Consider the following 22,254-nt stretch of genomic DNA (forward strand, 5'->3'; position numbering starts at 1 on the left):
CATCGATCCGAGAGTGATATTGTCATTAAATTATAGAATTGCAATAAATGGTAAATATGCAATAAATGATGTTAGGTTTCGTAATCGCGCATCGCGTTTATATGAATAGGTAAAAAATCCTATTCTCGCGATTCGTCGCATATCGCGTGTCGCGTCATCACGCTGGTGTTACTGAGACTGAGAGAGAGAGAGATTGCGGTGGAACGAGTTAAACAGTATTTAGATCATGTGCCGACTGAAAATACAATGGGCACTAATCAACCTTACGCGTGGCCTAGTCAAAGTGTTGTGGAATTAAAAAAGTTGTTTTGATGTACAGGTAATCTTTTCAAATTTTTTGATAAAGATAATGCACGATTGTAACATTTGGTAAAAGAAATTTTTGTAATTATATTCGCAGGAACCATTTAGTGCCATCGTTGAAAGAGATAACATTCGTTACTCGACCAGCGGAAAAAATAGACGTCGTTGGTCGCACCGGTGCTGGAAAAAGTTCGTTACTAGCTTCGTTGTTTAGACTGACAGAGATCAGTTCTGGGAGTATATTAATCGACATCGTGAATATTCAAACGTTACAACTGAACACATTAAGGTATTCATAAACTTGCAAAAAATAATCATTGTATGTTAACAGTTGTAAAGAAAAGAAAAACATTCCAGATCCCGTTTAGCAATTATACCTCAGAATCCGTTTCTTTTCTCGGGTACTAATCGAGAGAATGTGGATCCGTTGGATCAGTATACCTATATGCACATATATACAAAACCTTTGAGAAATGTAAAGTGCATTCTTTTTTTCATCGATTGGATGGTTTGGATGCAGTCTTGGATGAAGGTGGTAGTAATCTCAGCACTGGGCAGAGACAATTGTTCTGCTTAGTCAGAGCTGTGCTACACAATGCGAAGGTACTTCTTATCTGTAATATTCGAGAAAGCAATTGTTCGTGTATTAATAACTTGATATTTATTTATCTCTGTGAAATTAGTCTCTTTTTCTTATTTTCTCATTTGCTTTGCTTTTGAATAAAAAATTTTTAAGTACCTCAAATTGAAAAATTATCTTCGTAAATCCAATGTTTAATTATGGGTTCTATGTAACCCCTCATGGATTCTAACAATTATTATTAAGAAACTAGAACTAAGAGTGTAAACATTTTCTGCATTTCTTCTGAAGATAAATATTTCAAAATTAATTTAAATAATTTTTTTTATAAATTTAACATATATAAGATAGGCAATAAGAGCCAAATCGCGGATGACAGTGCGTTATTCTAAACGAAACTAAATTTTTTCGTTAGAATTAAATACCTGTGCACAAGGCACCAAATTTTTACTTGGACACGGCCAAGATATAAAATTGGAATAATCTCTACAAGAGATTTTTAATTCCATGTATCCCCTATTCCCCCTAAAGAAATAAAGTGCGAGAGAAAAATATAGATCCGAAAGTCGCAGAATCGGGAATCGAACCCGAGACCTTTCGCTTGCCGGGCGACTGCTCTTCCAAGAGCATATCTTGGCCGTGTCCAAGTAAAAATTTGGTGCCTTGTGCACAGGTATTTAATTCTAACGAAAAAATTTAGTTTCGTTTAGAATAACGCACTGTCATCCGCGATTTGGCTCTTATTGCCTATCTTATATATGTTAAATTTATATTTATATATTACAGAGCCTAGTTAAACTCTTAATTTATACACGCTGGCTTAAAGGCGTTTATTTACCAACATTAATATATATAACAGAGAAAAGTATAGAATCGAAAGGATCTGAATAGCTCAGTTGGAAGAGCAGTCGCCCGGCAAGCGAAAGGTCTCGGGTTCGATTCCCGATTCTGCGACTTTCGGATCTATATTTTTCTCTCGCACTTTATTTCTTTAGGGGGAATAGGGGATACATGGAATTAAAAATCTCTTGTAGAGATTATTCCAATTTTATATCTTGGCCGTGTCCAAGTAAAAATTTGGTGCCTTGTGCACAGGTATTTAATTCTAACGAAAAAATTTAGTTTCGTTTAGAATAACGCACTGTCATCCGCGATTTGGCTCTTATTGCCTATCTTATATATGTTAAATTTATATTTATATATTACAGAGCCTAGTTAAACTCTTAATTTATACACGCTGGCTTAAAGGCGTTTATTTACCAACATTAATATATATATATATAACAGAGAAAAGTATAGAATCGAAAGGATCTGAATAGCTCAGTTGGAAGAGCAGTCGCCCGGCAAGCGAAAGGTCTCGGGTTCGATTCCCGATTCTGCGACTTTCGGATCTATATTTTTCTCTCGCACTTTATTTCTTTAGGGGGAATAGGGGATACATGGAATTAAAAATCTCTTGTAGAGATTATTCCAATTTTATATCTTGGCCGTGTCCAAGTAAAAATTTGGTGCCTTGTGCACAGGTATTTAATTCTAACGAAAAAATTTAGTTTCGTTTAGAATAACGCACTGTCATCCGCGATTTGGCTCTTATTGCCTATCTTATATATGTTAAATTTATATTTATATATTACAGAGCCTAGTTAAACTCTTAATTTTTTTTAATTTGCATTTTTTTTACATAATGGGAAATGTCGTTAAGTTATAATCTTTTAGGTATTCAAATTTTTAAAAATTTTTGTAATTATCATGTGATAAATATAAAACACAAGACGATACACATTAATTGTTCAGTTAATAGGAATTTTAAGAAAAACATGTATTATATGTATAATTGTACAGAATAGTATCATTATATATTTATTTAAAGTAATATAAAATGTTTTCATTGCAATAATATTGTACGTATTAAGTGCATACAACAGCACATAACATATTAATTTGATTTTTGACAGGTTAATATTAATATAAATCGTAAAAAATCTAAAGTTATTACACAGCGCTTTTTAATTTTCTTGTCAGTTAAATTCTTGCATCAATGCGTTAATTTCTGATTACTTATATCTAAATAATTAAAATTACTTTATTTTTATAGAAAGTAAAGACGATTTTTTGGCAATTGTTAATAGTTTAAATAGAAATAATCCACGCATTGTTCTGAGAGATATGATCACAAAGATTAATATATTAATATATTTTGACATAGTGACAAATATAATAGTAAAATATAATACTAAATATAATACTAAAATATAATACTAAATATAATACTAAAATATTATACTAAATATAATACTAAATAATATTAAAGAGAGAATTCACTCTGATTTGATAAATTTATAAAAACTGAAAATATATGAAAAAATCAAAATAAATAGCTTTGCGCAGTGCAGCTTTTCCAACTTTCTTTTTTATAAAATTCTCGCAATGTAACTTAACTTTTAGCTTAATGTGTCATATAATTAATTTCACATATTGCACTTGTAATCATGAATATATATTATCAATAAAAGAATTGTAATAACTACACAGTACTGCTACTCTACATATAATATAAATATATGAAGAAATCAAAATAAATGACTTTGCGCAGTGCAATTTCTCTAACTTCTTTTTTTATAAAATTCTCACAACGTAACTTAACTTTAAGTTTTATGTGTTGAAATAATAAAAATTAGGTATTCTACTTATTTTTTGCAATTTCTTAAATACAAGTAATCTACGTATTATTTTTGAATAAAAAATTAAAATATTTCCGATTTGACTAAATAAATATTTTCTGAAAAAATATTTATTCATTTAGTGACGTTTAATTTTGCCAGATATATAGTTAGGGATGCACGTTTTAATTTGAGCAACGTATCGATTAAATAAGCACTTAATTTTTTCTTTTACACAGGAAATTTTTTTTGTTAGATGGCAGCTGTGAAGTGGTAATTTCTTTTTGAAATTCTTTCAATATTGTATTACGTTCTTCTTCCGTCCGTCTTTTTTTTGTTATACCAAATGGAGATGCTACAAAATAAATTAATTATCTATGAATCAGAATAAATATTTCTATATAAAAAGCAATAATTTACTTAAATTTTATTTTAATGTATTTTTATTTATATTACTAATAGAATAAAATTACTTTAAAATTCTCTTCAGAGTACTGACAAACTTTCATTAATAAGAAAATATTAAAATTATAACGTCATAATTATAAGAATAAAAAGAAATAGTAATACAAAAATAAAAAATATAAAATAATATAAAAAATACAAATAATATAAATAAATGTATAATTAAATTAAGCTAATGTGTGTGGAACCTTTATCATTTATCATTATTATTTTTTAATTAAATATTGTTATTATGTACATTAAAATTCTATCAAAAAATGCATTATAAATAAAAGCTTAATATATTAATATACTTTGACATAGTCACATGAAAATATAATACTAAATAATATTTAAAAGAAAATCTACTCTGACTTGATAAGTTTATAAAAACTGAATACAATATGTAAAAATGAGAAAATAAACTTACTACTGCGACGTTTCTTTATCTTTGGGGAATAAGTTTCGTCAGAATCATTGTCATTATTCACTATTGTATGGTTTTGATGCACGATTTTTTTTTTTACAGATTTTTGTTGTTCATCTGTTACGCTAAGAAATTTCGGTAATTTCCTTTCTGTTCGTAATAAAGAAGGTTTACGTGAACTTATCATACATGTTTCGGCATCGTTTTCCGATTCTGCACTCGAAGTATCTTTGTTTGTTTCTTGCATCTCTTCCTCTTCTGTTAATAATAATACAATATTATGATAATTATTATATATGTATATATGTGTAAACCAATTCTTGAAACTAAGGGCTAATATATGCTACAACCGCGGACGTCGATGCATAAAAATTGAGTAAAGGAGAATGAACACCATAATGAAACGTATTCTCAATTTGAATCCATTTCAATGAATATATCATATTCATACTTTGATTTAATAGGTTCCAAACGTAACGTTTCATTGTTGCATTCATTATTACTACTTTTATTTCTACACAGACATCCATGATCGTGGCACACATTAGCCTTAATTTCATAAGTTTTGGTTTATACGGACTTTTGTCTGATTTTTTCTTCTAATTAAATAGATATATTAAGAATGCAGAAAAGTTTAAAAAAGGAATACAATAATTAATATATTTTATACAAAAATTAATATATAAAAAGTACTTGTGGCATATATATAATAAGATAAATAGTGTATATACCTGAATCACTATTATTAGATTGCTGTTGCTCATTTTCACCTAATGCTGTTTCAAGAAATTTTGTCATACGAACTATCTCTACAGCTGCTATTGACTGTCGATAATGGCGTTTATGAATTTTTTCGTGATGTCCCATAAAGTTCGCCAAATCATCCACTTCATTGTCAGATAAATTTAACGTAATGCATGTTGTAGCAATATGTTTACGTAATTTAGTACGTTTTAAAGAATGTGGTATTTGTGTATCACATTTTTTAGAAGAATATCGCATAAGGATACACGCTCTTAAATATTTGAAATGGCGTTTGGTACTACTAGGTATGCCAAACACATACGGATTTTTTTCAGGAACATTTGCATCCTTTCGCTGGTTCTAAATTAGTTCAACACATTGAACTAATTCCATGTCTAAAATCACAGGCACTGTACGTCCCAATTTTCCACGAATTAAGAATCTTACGTATTTATCAGCAATTATACTAAAGTTATATGTGGGTAATTATTTTGCATCATATACCATATATATAATTTAATTACACGCACAAATAAAATTTATAAATAAATAATAGTAATAATAATTTTTAGCTGCTGTAATTTTGTGCCTAATGATTTGTATAAATCTAAATGAGTTTTTTTCGTTATACCTTCGCGAGTAATAAAATCGTCAATAGTAACCCGTTCTATTTCTCCTGCTCTTCTTCTATTAAAAACTTGCATTGATGTAAGTGTAACTTTTGCAAGTTCTAGCCATGTTTCGTATTTAAATTTCTCCTGAAGTTTTGCATACAATGATTTTCTTTTGTTATTTAGATATGAGTGTAATTTTTTTATATCTTCCATAGATGGAAGCATAACTTTTTTCTGTCTTTTATTTTGTGTCATATTTTCTTCTACTGTTTTGTTTATAGATATACCATAATCTTAATGTAATAATAAATAACCAGAAATTAACGCGTTGATGCAAGAATTTAACTGAAAAGAAAATTAAAAAGCAGTGCTGAGTAAAAACTTTAGATTTTTACGACTTAAGTTGATATTAACCTGTTAAAAATCGAATAAAAAGTTACGTGCTGTTGTGCTCAATATTAACAATATTATTGCAATGAAAACATTTTATATTATTTAAATAAATATAGAATAGTGATACTATTTTGTGCAATTGTACAATTACATTACTTATATTATATATACATTATTTATATTATATATACATTATATATATTTTTTGTTTGATTTTTAACAGGTTAATATTAATATAAGTCGTAAAAATTCAAATTTTTTAATAAGCACCGCTTTTTCATTTACTTTTCAGTTAGGGAAAGCATGCTATGCGAACAAACTTATGATTTGGCGGGACAGGCACTTTCCATATTTATTAGCAGCATTGCATAAAATGTTTAATATATATAAAATTTCGGTTTACATTTAATGAAAATCGTTTCGTTTAGTTTGTACGCGATTGCATCACATTAAATGAAAAATGTCATGATATATATTATTTTTTTGTAATTATCATAAATATCATGTGAATATAAAACACAAGAGAAGACACGTAAAATGTCTAGTTAGGAATCGTAAATAAACATGTATTATACGTACGTAATATATATATCATGACATTTTTTATTTAATGTGATGCAATCGCGTACAAACTAAACGAAACGATTTTCATTAAATGTAAACCGAAATTTTATATATATTAAACATTTTATGCAATGCTGCTAATAAATATGGAAGGTGCCTGTTTCGCCAATAAGTTTGTTCGCATAGCATGCTTTCCCCAACTGAAAAGTAAATGAAAAAGCGGTGCTGTATAAAAAATTTGGATTTTTATGACTTATATTAATATTAACCTGTTAAAAATCAAACAAAAAATATGTATATAATGTATTATATATATAATATAAATAATGTATATATAATAAATAATGTATATATAATGTAAATAATGTATATATAATGTAAATAATGTATATATAATGTAAATAGCGTATATATATTGTAAATATTGTAAATAATGTATTCTACTGTTCTGTTTATAGATATACCATAATCTTCTTGTACTAATTTTAAAGTTTTCTGTAGCATTTTGCATTTCTATATCATTAGCTTTATGCATTCTGTTATTAGCAAATTACCAATTTGTTTTAAATATGTCCCAATATTTAACGCAACTGATGGTGCACCTTATTTTTTATTAATAACATCAAAATAAGCTACTTTATTTACTGCTTTAAGACAATCATCATATATGTAAGGATTATATATATCAGATACTCTGTTATGTTAGAGTTATATTCTTTCACTGCGATAAGAAACCTTCCTAATAATCGAAGTTTAGCACGTATCATATCTTGTTGGTGTTGATGATTGTATTTGATACATAATTTGTTCGCAAATGTTATTAATAATTTATCGTATTTAATACTTTGTGTAACATCATCTTTCCTCAAAACTGGGAATAAAAATTTTCTTACTATCTCACTTGCACATTCATGGATTCTGCCCATCACAGCACGTCCTATAACTTGTACATTTCTGCCCTTGGATTTTCCTACACATTCTTTAAAATGATGCCTGATATTATTTTTAGTGAACCATCCTTTACACTTTGCGCAACTTATTAAATCTTGTACTGTTTTGCAACTATTTTTGGCAGGCCTTCGACAAACAATTAATTCTCTCGTATTTAAGGAAGGATCCGTATTGTGTATGAAATTCCCTTTCTGTCTAATAGACTCTATAATTTGTTTTCTTTTTAAGTTACCTGCAATGAGAATATTAAATAATGTATATGTAATGTAAATAATGTATATATAATGTAAATATATTAATAAAAATTATAACATATTAATATTATATTAAAAAAATATTTATATTTATTAATATTTATAAAAAAATATATTATAAACTTAAATAATTATACAGAATTGAAAAATATGATCACCTTTTGGTAATAATACAAGTTTCTTTACTTCAGGTTTTAATTTATGCACATTTTCTAAATGACGTGCAATTTTACTCTGAAACTTTTTGCAATAGTAAATCAATAGTTCATAAAATTAATATTAATATCAGTATTTACATGACAGTTATTATCATCATCACATGAAAGTATCACATTATTATCAAACTCATAGTTATTCTTAGAATTATTAGCATTAATGTTATTATTATTGCACAAAAGTGATATATCGATATTAGGATCATTATCATTCGTAGAGATGTCCCCAAAACTGCCATTGTATGATAATGTAGCAGTTTTGAAGTCTTTTGATAAATCATAGTTAATGTCCTAAAAGAATAATATTAAGACAATTAAATGATCGAAATTAATGTCTGGCAATCTAACAACTTTCATTTTCACTAACAACTTTATAATCTCTAGCCAAATAGACTCAAGTTCCGCAATAAGCTCAAGTTACGCAATTGGCTATTACAGAGATATGTAACAAATATATAACAACTACATGAAGAGAAATTTCTTAAGAAATAAAATATTAATTATTTAAGTAACTATTTGTTTTCTGTTACGCTTATTGTTAGTGTTTTAAACACAGACATTGTGAATGATTTTTCGGTCCTCAAATCTGCCTTGTATTATATAGTGGCAGTTTCCAGAACATTTTATTACTTTCAAAAGATTTAATATTAAATAATTGAATCTTGCAATGTAATTTTTGAAATTAAATAACGATTATTATTATTACTTAAAAAAATTACAGATATTTCTATTGTATAACAATAAATATCAAAAATATTATTATGTCCTGGAAATCGCGGATTTATATAAAGTTGTATAGCTATAAAAGGGTATATTTCAGGACATTGTTACATTTTGCCTTTGATAGGTATTAATCGCAACTTTTTTATAATTAAAGTTATTAGATATTACTTCCTAAACATATTTCTATTAATGAAAAGTGGTTCTATATTGTTTATAGCATAAAATATACAAAATAAAAGAAAGTCCGGAAAACTGCCCATCTATATATAATTAAACTGGCCAAAGAAAATACGGCATATAAAAATAAAAAAAGAGTATATATAGGTATATATTAATGCTCTGCGTAATATAAGATAATAAAATCAGGTGGTATAAAAATGTCCCGAAAACTGCCTCTGGACATATATATATATATGTATATATATATATATATATATATTTATTCATCTTTATATTTAAATAACATGAATAATTATGTAATTAATTTAAACTGGAATGTATATACATTGTAAAGTTATTATATATTTTTATAAAATATTTAGATAAATAGATATATATAAAAAATAAATTATTTATCTCTAAATAATTATTTAATTCAAATATATTGTTGCGCCCCCGTGTTACGCCCCTGGATCTACATCTTTGTATCGGGTGATACTTTTCGCGGGATCAACTCTTTACGCTTCCGGGAGAACGTCGTCAAGGGAGTTGTTGTTAAACAACTAAGGGTCTTCTTCTGTTTTCGGGAGACATGACAGATTTGGTCTAGCGGTCGTATCGTGCGGACGTTTTCCGAGACCGGAGCTTCTTTGCATTACGAATGCACTATTTATTATATTTCATTGGTTTCGTGTATTGGTTCCTCATATTAAAGTTCATTTCCCTATTACGCGAGTGTCTTTATTTCGCGCGCGAGTGAGAGTGACTGTGTGTGAGTGACTGAGCGAGAGGCGTCCCAAGGACGCAACATTTTGGGGGCTCGTCCGGGATCAAAACCGAAAGAATCGCATCTTCCTGAGAGAACGCCAAAATGACGACTCAACATTCGCCGAAAGCGACGCGTTCCCGAACAACGATGAAGGAGATAGACGAGACGGATGCGTTGCAGACCGCACTGCGAGAACTACGAGAAATGCGGGCCGAACGAGAACATCAGCAAGCTCGCTTTGAGGCTCTTCTCCGAGAGAAGGACGAACAGCTGCACCAGCTCGAATTGAGGATCTCCTCGCAGCAAACTAACCAGCTAAGTCCTTCTAATATAAGAGCTTCTGGGGATACACGACTGAATTTAGCTTGCGCGAGTACCGCGAGTGCCGCGATAGCCGCGAGTGCCGTGATAAACGCGGGCGAGACGACCGGTGACTTTCGTGCGAAAACGGGCTTAAAACTGAAGCCCGATACATTCGATGGAAGGGTTCCGCTGTGGGAGTTCCTCTCCCAATTTCTTTTGATAGCCGTTGCGAATAATTGGGATGAGAAAGCAAAAATGATTACTCTCGCTGCAAATTTAAGGGGAAAAGCTCGGTCCGTTTTAGAAAATGTCGAGAATTTTGAAGAATTAACATTCGCGGAATTAAAATCAAAATTAGAGTTGCTTTTTGAAGACGGAAACTTGACGCAAAATTATTACTATCTTTTTACGACACGGAAGCAAAAATATGGAGAGGATTTCGCTTCCTTTGGAGCCGAACTTGAGAGACTGTCGCGTCTGGCTTACCCCAAATGTCCATATGCGGTCCGCGATAAAATAGCATGCGCGCAATTTGTCTCGGCATTAATAGACGGGTTTGTCAAAAGAACCCTTCAACTGGAGGGAATTACATCCTTAAATTTGGCTATAGAAAGAGCTAAGGCCATAAAAATAATTCAGGGGGATAGTTTTGATAGAAAAAGAGACAATTTTAGTAACAAAGGAAATTACGGCAAAATAAGTCAAAATCATCAAAAGGGAGAGAGGAGCGACGCGCGAACCGATTCCGAAAAGAAGAAAAGCGAACGGTTTCACTCGAAAGGGAAAGCGCAAGCGAACAACTTTTCGGCCAAAGGGAAAGAATGTTGGTCTTGCGGGAAGATCGGACATTTGCGTTTTCAATGTTCTGAGGCGAAGGAAAACTAGAGGTAGTTGAATTTTTCGGGGAAAATTCAACTCTTACAGAAAACGCCCCGACGTCCGATTTTGTTGATCTCAGTGATTGTAGTGTTAGAAGGATATCTAAGAAAGATTCTTATTCGTATTTTGGTAGATTAAATAAAAAGGAGTGTCTTTTTAAAATAGATACAGGCTCTGATGTTTCCATATTAAATAGCAGATTAGTGGGAGAAGATCTTGAAAAGATTCGAGTCAATGATATTAATTTAAAATATCCGACGGGAGAAAAATTTTTAATTGAATTTTTAGTAAAAACAAAAATTGAAATCGGAAATTATTCGGTTGAAATTCCGTTATTAGTTGCTGAAATTAATGATCAATGTATTTTGGGAATGGATTTTCTTAAAATGATTAATTTGGAAAACGTTTTTGATAAAGTTTTTAATAAATCCATTTTTGACGATAAAGATTTTCAATGTTCAAGAATAGAGAATTTTCCAAAAGGAATCCCGTCTATTTTAAAAGAACTTTTCGAAAAAAGCTCGATTCATTTGCAGAAAAAACAGAAAGAAACCTTTGTAAATTTTCTAAATGAATTTCAAGATCTATTCTCCTGTAATATTGTTGCTGGGAATTGCAATATTATTGAACATGTCATAAATGTAAAAGACTCTCTCCCCATAAAACAGGTACCCCGTAGGATTCCTTTTCAGATGAGGGATGAGGTTGATAAAATAATGGAAGAGATGAAAATAGAAGGAATCATAGAAGAATCTCAAAGTCCTTGGGTTTCGCCGGCTGTTATGGTCAAAAAGAAAGACGGAACACTGAGATTCTGTGTTGATTACCGGAAACTTAACACTATCACGGTAAAAGATTCCTATCCCTTCCCTCGAATTGACGACATTTTGGATCAGCTATCAGGTAACACTTGGTTTTCTACGCTTGATTTAAAAAGTGGTTACTGGCAGATAAAGATTCGTCCTTCAGACAAAGAAAAGACAGCTTTTTCTATCGGTAAGGGACTTTGGCAATTTACGATCATGCCCTTCGGTTTGTGTAACGCTCCCGCGACGTTTCAGAGACTTATGGAAAAGGTTTTAAACGGATTGATTTCGAAAAAGTGTCTAGTTTATTTAGACGATATCATCATTTTTGGAAAAGATTCTGTTGAAATGTTTCAAAACCTTAAAGAAGTATTCTTGCGACTACGGAGAGCAAATCTTAAAATTAATCCAAAGAAATGTTTGCTTTTCCAAAGAAACGTAAAATATCTTGGACATGTAATTTCCGAACAGGGCATTACCACCGACCCAGAAAAAATAACTGCTATTAAAGATTGGCCAGTACCACATACTAAAAAACAATTGCGTAGTTTCTTAGGATTTTGCTCGTATTATAGGAAGTTTGTTAGAGGGTTTTCTTCAATAGCTAAACCTCTTTTTGCTCTAACAGGAAATCAAATTAAATTTTTTTGGAACGACGAATGTGATAGTGCTTTTCAAAACTTGAAATTAATGTTATCTTCTCCCCCAGTGTTGTCTTTTCCTAAAGAAGAAAGTCAATTTATTTTGGATACTGACGCTTCAAACTTCGGAATTGGTGCAGTGTTATCACAAATACAGGATGGGAAGGAAATGGTTATCGCATATTTTAGTCGAGTTCTTAGCAAAACTGAGCGGAATTATTGTGTTACTCGTCGAGAATTATTAGCAATTATCAGTGCTATTAAATGTTTTCGACATTATCTTTTGGGTCGAAGATTTTTGATTCGTACTGATCATGTTTCCTTAAAATGGCTTATGTCTTTTAAAGATTTGGAAGGGCAACTAGCTCGTTGGTTGGAAAAACTCCAAGAATACGACTTCGAAGTACAACACCGGAAAGGAGAATCTCACAAGAATGCCGATGGATTGTCCAGACGACTATGTGAGACCTATGGGTGTGGATATTGTGCCAAGGTCGAGATAAAGAGTACGTCTGAAAACGAGAAAATGGTTGCACGACTTATATTCCAAACAGAAGATCTGGGAGAATGGCGTAAAGATCAAGAAGAAGATCCTGACATTGCCGTTTTTATTCGGGGAAAAATGAAAGAAACACGACCATCTCGTTCTGAATTCGTGACTCGTGACATTTCTGCTCAAATTTATTGGACTTATTGGGATGCATTAATTCTTCAGAATGGAGTCCTTTACAAGAAGTGGGAAGCTCCGAATTTGAAGTCTAGTTTTCTTCAATTGATTGTTCCTCGAAAGCGAGTTAAACAAGTCCTTGAGGAAGTACATGATTCTCCGTTCGGAGGTCATTTTGGTGTAAACAAAACCTTAGAAAAGGTACGAAAACGCTTTTATTGGGCGACTTACAAGCAAGACATTGAAAATTGGTGCAGATCTTGCAAGGTCTGTATTTCTAAGAAAGGCCCCACAGGAAAAGGAAAATCTCCTATGCAGATCTATAATGTCGGAAGTCCTTTTGAAAGAATTCAAATGGATATCCTAGGTCCACTTCCAATAACTTTTTCTGGAAACAGATATTTAATTGTCATCGTAGATTGCTTCACCAAATGGGTAGAAGCTTTTCCCCTGAAGAATATTAGAGCAAAGACAGTGGCAGAAATCTTCATTTATGAGTTTATTTCAAGACATGGAGTATCTTTAGAAGTACATACCGATCAAGGGAAGAATTTTGAATCGAAACTGTTCGCTGAAATAATGAAGCTTCTCGGAATTAGGAAAACGCGAACTACTGCGTTGCATCCTCAGTCTGATGGTCAGGTCGAACGACAACATCAAACAATAATCAATTATCTAGCGAAGTATATTTCACAAAATCAAAAAGATTGGGATCGGTGGATTCCCATGTTTCTTCTAGCTTACAGATCTTCAAAGCACGAAACCACTGGGATGACTCCTGCGGAATTATATTTCGCTCGAGATCTAAGACTTCCAGTGGATCTATTGCAGGGAAATGTTCCTAGGTTAGAAGAAAAAGAGCCGTCTTTGATAGAAAATTTCGCTAATACTCTCAAAAGAAAGTTAAGTGATATCCATTCCGAAATTAGAGACAAGATGAATATTAGATCTTCTAGGGTAAAGAGTTGGTACGATAAGGGAGTTAGACAGATTCTTTTTCAAGAGGGAGAGAGAGTCTGGTTTTATAACCCTCGAAGAATTAAAGGTAGAGCTCCCAAGTTACAGAGTAATTGGGAAGGACCTTTCTCTATTGTAAAGAAATTCAACGATGTGGTGTACTGCATTCAGAAGACACCCAGACATCGGAAGAAAGTAGTGCATGCAGATAGATTAGCTCCATTTTTAGATAGAAATATTGATTGTTAATTAGAAATAATACAAAACTCAAATAAAGATTGCTAGGAATTGGAGAGTTGTGTTTGTGTGTATATTTGTAAGTGCATTTTTTTAATTGGTGAATTTATTCTGCGTAAGGAATGTTTTCTTTTCTAGTTGGAAATTTTTAAGAAGAGGCTTGCCTGAGTTTTTGTTACAAGAGAATTCTCTGAGGAAGTTCCTGCGACCATTACTCATCGAGGGCAACTGGCTCCTTTCAATTGAGAAGACCGTCTCATCTTCAGAAGATTGGTCATTTGGTTCATCACGTTGAAGACTGTCCCTCTCGTGGTTTTTGATCCGTGGTTTTCCCACGAGACTGAGGGCAAATGCCGGGACAGAGACTTAGGGTGTTCACGAGGAACGTTGGGTCCACGGAAGATATTCCCCCCCTTTGTCTGAAGATTCATGGACCATTTCGTTATCCTTCCGGGAGACGGCGAGTATAGTGAAACCGCGAAGACAGCAGGGATATCTTCCATCAACTCGACTGTTATGGGAAAAATCTGGCCAATTTTTCTTCAAAAAAACAGTTCGAGTACGGAGAGGAGGAGGGCGAAGCTCGGTAACCTGTAGCAGCAGCTAAGGGAGAGCAGGATTCGTCCGGACAGTGTAGACGCGAAAGGAGAGGGACCAGGCGTTTCGTTCGGTAACCTGTAGCAGCAGCTAAGGGAGAGCGGAGTATCGTTGGTGCCCTAATAGCAGCGTCAGAGTCCTGGGTCTTCAATCTCCGTGAGAATTGTCGGGACGACAATTTTGAAGAAGGGGGGCAGTGTTGCGCCCCCGTGTTACGCCCCTGGATCTACATCTTTGTATCGGGTGATACTTTTCGCGGGATCAACTCTTTACGCTTCCGGGAGATCGTCGTCAAGGGAGTTGTTGTTAAACAACTAAGGGTCTTCTTCTGTTTTCGGGAGACATGACAGATTTGGTCTAGCGGTCGTATCGTGCGGACGTTTTCCGAGACCGGAGCTTCTTTGCATTACGAATGCACTATTTATTATATTTCATTGGTTTCGTGTATTGGTTCCTCATATTAAAGTTCATTTCCCTATTACGCGAGTGTCTTTATTTCGCGCGCGAGTGAGAGTGACTGTGTGTGAGTGACTGAGCGAGAGGCGTCCCGAGGACGCAACAATATTTAAACGTATATTCAAAAAAGGTAATATAAGGCACAAAGAATTAAATTTAGGAAATTAAAAAAATTTAAAGTTAAATAAAAATTTTTAATTTAAATTAAAAAATAAAAGTAAAAATAAAAGTAAAAAAAATGTAATGTACAAAAAATACTTAGCGCTGTTTTTGTATTGTTATTTTAACACATTAGTAAATAAAATAAAATATAAATCAAAGTATAGACTAATTTTTTTACTGCAATACGCTTCAATAGAAATCTATAAACATATTACGTGGCTCGATATTCGAATGACATGTGGCTAGCTGAACATATCGATATACATGTATGAAATATATGTATATAATGTAACATGCAATAATTGTCATATTAAACAGATTCAACGATTGGGCAATGTGAATGGGCTAAGTGAAAATTATAAAAATGAATTTACTATACATTAATATATGCTAAAGACGTATACATACAGGTATACATATATATGTTATTAATATATGTATACCAGGGTTGGGAAGTAACGAGTTACTTGTAACGAAGTTACAGTTACAGTTACTTTTTTTCGGTAACTATAACTTAACTTCGTTACTTTTTTCCATCTGTAACTGTAACTGTAACTTAGTTACATTTTTTTAGTAACTAGTAACTATTTTAATAGTTACTTTATTAGTTACTTTTTTTGGAAACATGCGCTAAAAGTATTGTTTAAGTATGGTAGCCGTTATATTATTAAATTAAATTTTGATAACAGTAGCATATGGATCTTCATATGATTTAATCTTTTATCTAAAATTTTCACTTTGTGTACATAAAATAATATAACACATAATTAAGATCGACCAATCACAGTCAAATATTAAAAAAAATTCTTAAAGATAATAATTAATCGATTTGCTTGCGACTTTGCGATTACCATTTAGTAACTTACTATAACTATTTTTACTGTTGTATATAAAGATCATTCATACATTGATGTTAATTGCAAAGTCGCAAGCAAATCGATCAATATTACATTCAAGAATTTTTTTAAATACTTGACTGTAATTGTGCATAAAATGTAAGCTCCTTATATTTAAAACAATGTATAATTATTTTTAAAAAGTAACTGAAAAGTAACGACTCGTTACTTTTAGAGTAACTGTAACTGTAACGAGTTATTTTTTAAAATCGGTAACTTGTAACTGTAACTAGTTATTTTTTCAATGAAATAACTGTAACTGTAACTAGTTACTTTTACAAAGTAACTTTCCCAACCCTGATGTATACATATATTAATTAATGTATATGGAGCATTTCAAAGTGTTTAATTGATTAATCAAAATATAAATGAATAAAAATTTCTTTATTCTAATACATGTTTTAAAGCATTTGCAATGTTTTCCTGATCGCAATCAAAGTTTCGAGATAGATGTTTAAAGCGCATTATTTTCATTATGAATTTTTTTATAAAAAAGATTCAAATATAATTTCATGATTCTTTAATTTCGACTTATTTTGACTTCATCATTTCACTCTCCAAAGATAGGATGCGACTTCTGTGTGTGATATATTCTGTATATACACATTTCGTTACTAATCATCACATCATTTTTAAAGACGTTTCGTAGTCAAAGGGCTATAATACAAAAACAGCGCTAAGTATTTTTTGTACATTACATTTTTTTTACTTTTATTTTTACTTTTATTTTTTAATTTAAATTAAAAATTTTTATTTAACTTTAAATTTTTTTAATTTCCTAAATTTAATTCTTTGTGCCTTATATTACCTTTTTTGAATATACGTTTAAATATATTTGAATTAAATAATTATTTAGAGATAAATAATTTATTTTTTATATATATCTATTTATCTAAATATTTTATAAAAATATATAATAACTTTACAATGTATATACATTCCAGTTTAAATTAATTATATAATTATTCATGTTATTTAAATATAAAGATGAATAAATATATATATATATACAGGGTGTCCGGTAATTGTCGCCTCAACCGTCGTGTGCAGGTAAAGTGAGTTAAACCGAATAGGAAAGTCCTCTACCGTTTTGCGATTTTCGCAATAAAATAATTATTGAGTTATTAAATAAAATAGATCGGCCAATCCACGCGAATAGAAGCGCGCGACGAGAAGAGACGTCCTACTGTAACACGATACACGAAGATTTCTCGAACACGATTCGCAGACAGTCATCGTTCGCTCCTCCTTCCGCTTTGCGACGCGCCGTGTATCGTGTTACAGTAGGACGTCTCTTCTCGTCGCGCGCTTCTATTCGCGTGGATTGGCCGATCTTTTTTATTTAATAACTCAATAATTATTGCAAAAATCGCAAAACGGTACAAGACTTTCCTATTTGGTTTAATTCACTTTATCTGCACATGATGGTTGAGGCGACAATTACCGGACACCCTGTATATATATTTTACTGAATTTATTTTGTTTTGTTATTGTATATATTATAAACGTTTTAAAATAAAGCAATAATTATACATTTGTATCATTATAAGAAATTTATCTAAATATTATATATTATGTTGTCACTTACTTAGTGCAACTTTTTGATTTGACTACTTTTTGATGCTAATATTTTAACCTTTTTTCTCGTATTATCAATATAATTATTTAGCGCAATTTTTTGATTTCACTACTTTTTGATGCTAATATTTTAATTTTTTCAAGTATTATTAACAAAAATAAAATATAATTTATAAATATAATTTTTGAGAAAATATTTTTGATAATGATTAATTTTTGCAAAGAATTATTTTGGCTATAAACATAATTTTTGAGAAGATTATATTTTTTATTATTATAAAGAACTATTTTTGCTGACGAAAGATATAACTTAGCGCTTTTTTTTACATCTGTGATGTCTTTTTTTGTGGGATTTCACATATTTTTGCAAAGATCATTAAACAAAATGCATTAATTAAATAAATGTATATTTTTTTATATTTATAATGAGAGAAGACGAGAGAGAGCAAGAGGACCCAAGAGAGAGAGAGCGGGAGAGAGCAAGAGGGAGCAAGAGGGAGCAAAAGAGAGCGAGAGAAAGCGGGAGAGAGCAAGAGAGAGCGAGAGAGAGCGAGAGAGAGCAATAGAGAGCGATAGAAAGCGGGAGAGAGCGAGAGAGAGCGATAGAAAGCGGGAGAGAGCGCGAGAGAGCGAAAAAAAACGAGAGAGAGCGAAAGAGAACGAGAGAGAGCGGGAGAGAACAAAAGAAGGCGAGAAACAGCGAGAGAAAGCGAGAAAGAGCGAGAAAAACCGAGAAAGAGCGAGAGAAGACGAGAGAGAAAGAGAGAGAGCGAGAGAAAGCGAGAGAAGGCGATAGAGAGCGAGAAAAAGCGATAGAGAGCGGGAGAAAGCGGGAGAGAGCGAAAGAGAGCGAGAGAGAGCGAGAGAGAACGAGAGAGAGCGGGAGAGGACGACGAGAGAAGGCGAGAAACAGCGAGAGAGAGCGAGAGAGAGCGGGAGAACACGAGAGAGTGCGGGAGAGAGCGGGAAAGAGCAAGAGAGAGCGAGAGAGAGCGAGAGAGGGCGAGAGAGGGCGAGAGAAAACGAGAGAACGGGAGAGAACGAGAGAAGGTGAGAAACAGCGTGAGAAAGCGAGAGAGAGCGAAAAAAACCGAGAGAGAGCGAGAGAAGACGAGAGAGAGCGAGAGAACGCGAGAGAGAGAGCGGCAGAGAGCAAGAGGGAGCGAGAGACAGCGGGAGATTGATTGATTGATTGATGAGCTTTTATTTAGCTTTCTCAGCTATTTTCTTATACAGTTTTAACATTTACATATGTAAGATATGCGCTTTTAATCTTCTTTTAAATAATTCGAGCCTATCGCAAGTTTTAATTTCTACTGGCAGGACGTTATACAATATACTTCCTTCATAAAACAAACTTTTCTGTGCACTCCTTGTTTTTCGTTGAATTTCGATATTACCCGCTTGTCTTGTTTCCCTATCGCATTTGTTCCCTACTATTTGTAACTTATCTCTTAACTGAATTGGTAACAGGTTATTCAATATCTTGAAAATAAATATACATATATTATATTGTAATCTTTGTCTTACTGACATAAATTGCAACGCCTCTAGCATGTCTTCCACTTTGGTGTATCTATCACATTGAAGTATTATCCTCATAGCTCTGTTTTGTACCTTCTGCAGTTGGGTTATCTGCGTCTCCCCCATGCCTATTAATATCGTCGCGCAATACTCAAAATGAGGAGCTATGATTGTCTTATATATAATGCATCTAGTATACACTGATATGTAATTACCTACTCTATTTAAGAAACTCGTTTTTTTACCTATTTTCTTTAACATATAATCACAGTGATCTTGAAATCGAAGTCTGTCATCGATAATTATACCTAGATATTTCATAGTCTCTACACGCTCTATTTCAATTCCGTCCAGACATTGACATTTCAAAATAGTATTACCTCTCAATTCTTTTCGAATACTTCTAACTATCATATACTTCGTTTACTTGCATTCATTTTTAACTTATTTATATTCATCCAACGTTCGATTATATTAAAAGCCGTGTTCAATTTTATCTCTATATCTGTGCTACTTTCTCCACTTACATATATAAGCGTGTCGTCTGCAAACATTTTTATATTGCACCCTTCTGGACAGCCTTCGATTATATCATTTATATATATTATAAATAGTAAAGGTCCTAGTACCGAGCCTTGTGGCACTCCGTATTCTGTTGTCAATAATTTAGACCATGTATGATTGAAACGCACTTGCTGTTTCCTATTATTTAAATATGATTTGAACCATTCTAAGGCCATTCCTCTAATTCCATAATAATACATTTTTCCTAATAATCTTTCTCTGTCTATTGTTTCAAACGCTCTCTTAGATCCATGAAAATTACACCTACCATTTTCCTTCGCTTACTATTAATTTCCATTCGTCAATGACAGTTTGAATCGCTGTTTCACACGAGTAATATTTTCTAAACCCCGACCCCACCCTCCCCCCACCCCCCCCCCCTCCCCCCCCCCCCTCACCCCCCCTCCCTACACCCCCCCCCCCTGCCTCCCCCACTTACCGGCTCCTTCCCCTCCCCCCCTCCCTCCCCACCCCCCCCCCCCCGCCCTCCCCTCCCTCACCCCGTCAACCACCCCTCCCCCCCCCCCCACCCCCCCTTCCCACCCATTCCCACCCCCTCCTTCTTCCTCCCCGCAAACCCTCCCTATCCCACCCCTCCCCCTCCCCTCCTCTCTTATTTTCCTACCCTCCACCCCCCTACAACCCCCCCTCCCCACCTTCCACCCCCCCCGTCTCCTCCCCCTCCCCTCCCCCCCAACCACTCTTTCCCCCCCCCCCCCTACCCCTACCCCCCCCCTCATTCTTCCCCCCCCCCCCCCTCCTATTTCCGCCACCCCCCTACCCTGCCCCCCCCCCTCTCCCCCCTCTCCCCCTCACTCCACCCTCTTTCTTCCTCCCCCCGATCCCTTCACTCCCATCCCCACCCCCCTCACCCCCCCCTTCTCCTCCCTCCCTCCCCTCTCTCTTCCCCTTCCCCCCCCTCCTCCTTCTTTTTTCCCGCCCCCAATTTCTCCGCCCTCCCCCCCCCCCCTCCCCTCCATCCCCCTCCTCCCCCCCCCCACCCACCCTTCCCCTTCCTCCCCCCCCCCCCCCCCTTCTCCCTCCCCTTGTCCTTCCCCCGCTCTTCCTTCATCACCCCCCCCCCCCTCAACCCACCCCTCCTGTATGGGTATGGTCTATAAGTATGCGTTAGTTGTCAAAATACATTTTCAAGTTGTTCAGTTTACTCCACTAATTATAACACTTGCGTCAATAGTTGGTAACATATTTATAGGCTCAATACATTAGGCCCATAATCGCTCGCTTTTTCGCTTTATCTATATTTGGAATCCGAATTTTCGTAGAGGTTTCCACATACCTTCCGGACAGAGACTATCTTACTTAAACCAAGAATTGTTTTTACATAGACACAAAGCCAGTCATCCGTTTTTACCAGAAAAAACGTTGTCATAAATATCGCTAGTAAGCCCTCTTCCGTACACTTCTTTTCGGCATAACCATAAAAAATTTTTTCAACCCCTGATGTCGTAAATAGTCAAGAAATTTTCCATAAATCCTTTATTTCGGATAATATACATAATTTTTCTTATTTCTAGTCATCCAATGATCGATTATATCACCGGATTATAACGGACCTCTATAGAGTTTCATATCACTACTGAATACTGCTGTACTCTGACTTAAGTATAATTAAATTTACCAGTGATTGCACTCTTGATACTAGCCCGTAACAATTTACCAAAAGCTGATATCCTCCCTAAATCATTTTTAGCATGCCTACGGCTCGCCATTTATTTCTTTCAAGGTTTTCCAATAGCGTAGGATGTTCTTTATTTAAGATCTATCATATTCATAATCATTTTGTTTCTTTACCCCTAACTTAAGTTTACGATCGATTGCTTTCAATTTTATAACGACGACCAATTTGGTCGGTATCGTCCCCTACAAATGCTTGTATATGCCCGCTAGCCCTGCTAATCCGCGCCCCTTATTCGTCTGAACATAACAATTCTTCCCTTACAAACTTTCGGAATTCTACATTTTTCCATCGGCGCTAATCAACGCACCACGATACTATCGACACCGTGTTTTCGCCCCTATCCACGACCACCCATACATTCACCTGACATCCTGGGCTTCTTTAAGTTATGTTCACTAATATTAGCAATAGTTATTAATCAAACTCACTTATATTTCCGTGAGCACAAAGTCTCTTTTATATTTACGGCAAGTTATAACACGCCGCTC

The 22,254-nt window shown here is 33.6% G+C and overlaps 2 protein-coding genes and 1 pseudogene across 2 annotated transcripts; 1 reads left to right on the plus strand and 2 right to left on the minus strand.

The window, feature by feature from the left end:
* Positions 1–30: 30 nt before the first annotated feature.
* Positions 31–1,048, plus strand: LOC114936524 (ABC transporter C family member 9-like). Its single transcript, XM_029309772.2, has 3 exons — positions 31–319; positions 401–592; positions 661–1,048. The coding sequence occupies exons 1-3, from the start codon at positions 312–314 to the stop codon at positions 878–880; spliced, it is 420 nt and encodes a 139-aa protein (XP_029165605.2). The 5' UTR covers positions 31–311; the 3' UTR covers positions 881–1,048.
* Positions 1,049–3,626: 2,578 nt separating this feature from the next.
* LOC146725145 (uncharacterized) lies at positions 3,627–5,680 on the minus strand. The gene is made up of 3 exons (XM_085484135.1): positions 5,146–5,680; positions 4,418–4,672; positions 3,627–3,898 (listed from the first exon to the last, which is right to left on the minus strand). The coding sequence occupies exons 1-3, from the start codon at positions 5,414–5,416 to the stop codon at positions 3,762–3,764; spliced, it is 663 nt and encodes a 220-aa protein (XP_085340261.1). The 5' UTR covers positions 5,417–5,680; the 3' UTR covers positions 3,627–3,761.
* LOC146725146 (uncharacterized) lies at positions 5,674–7,908 on the minus strand (annotated as a pseudogene).
* Between the last annotated feature and the right edge of the window lie 14,346 nt (positions 7,909–22,254).

Source organism: Nylanderia fulva, unplaced genomic scaffold (assembly GCF_048542155.1).
Source record: "Nylanderia fulva isolate GAGA-0341 unplaced genomic scaffold, ASM4854215v1 Scaffold102, whole genome shotgun sequence".
Taxonomy (NCBI): Eukaryota; Metazoa; Arthropoda; class Insecta; order Hymenoptera; family Formicidae; genus Nylanderia; species Nylanderia fulva.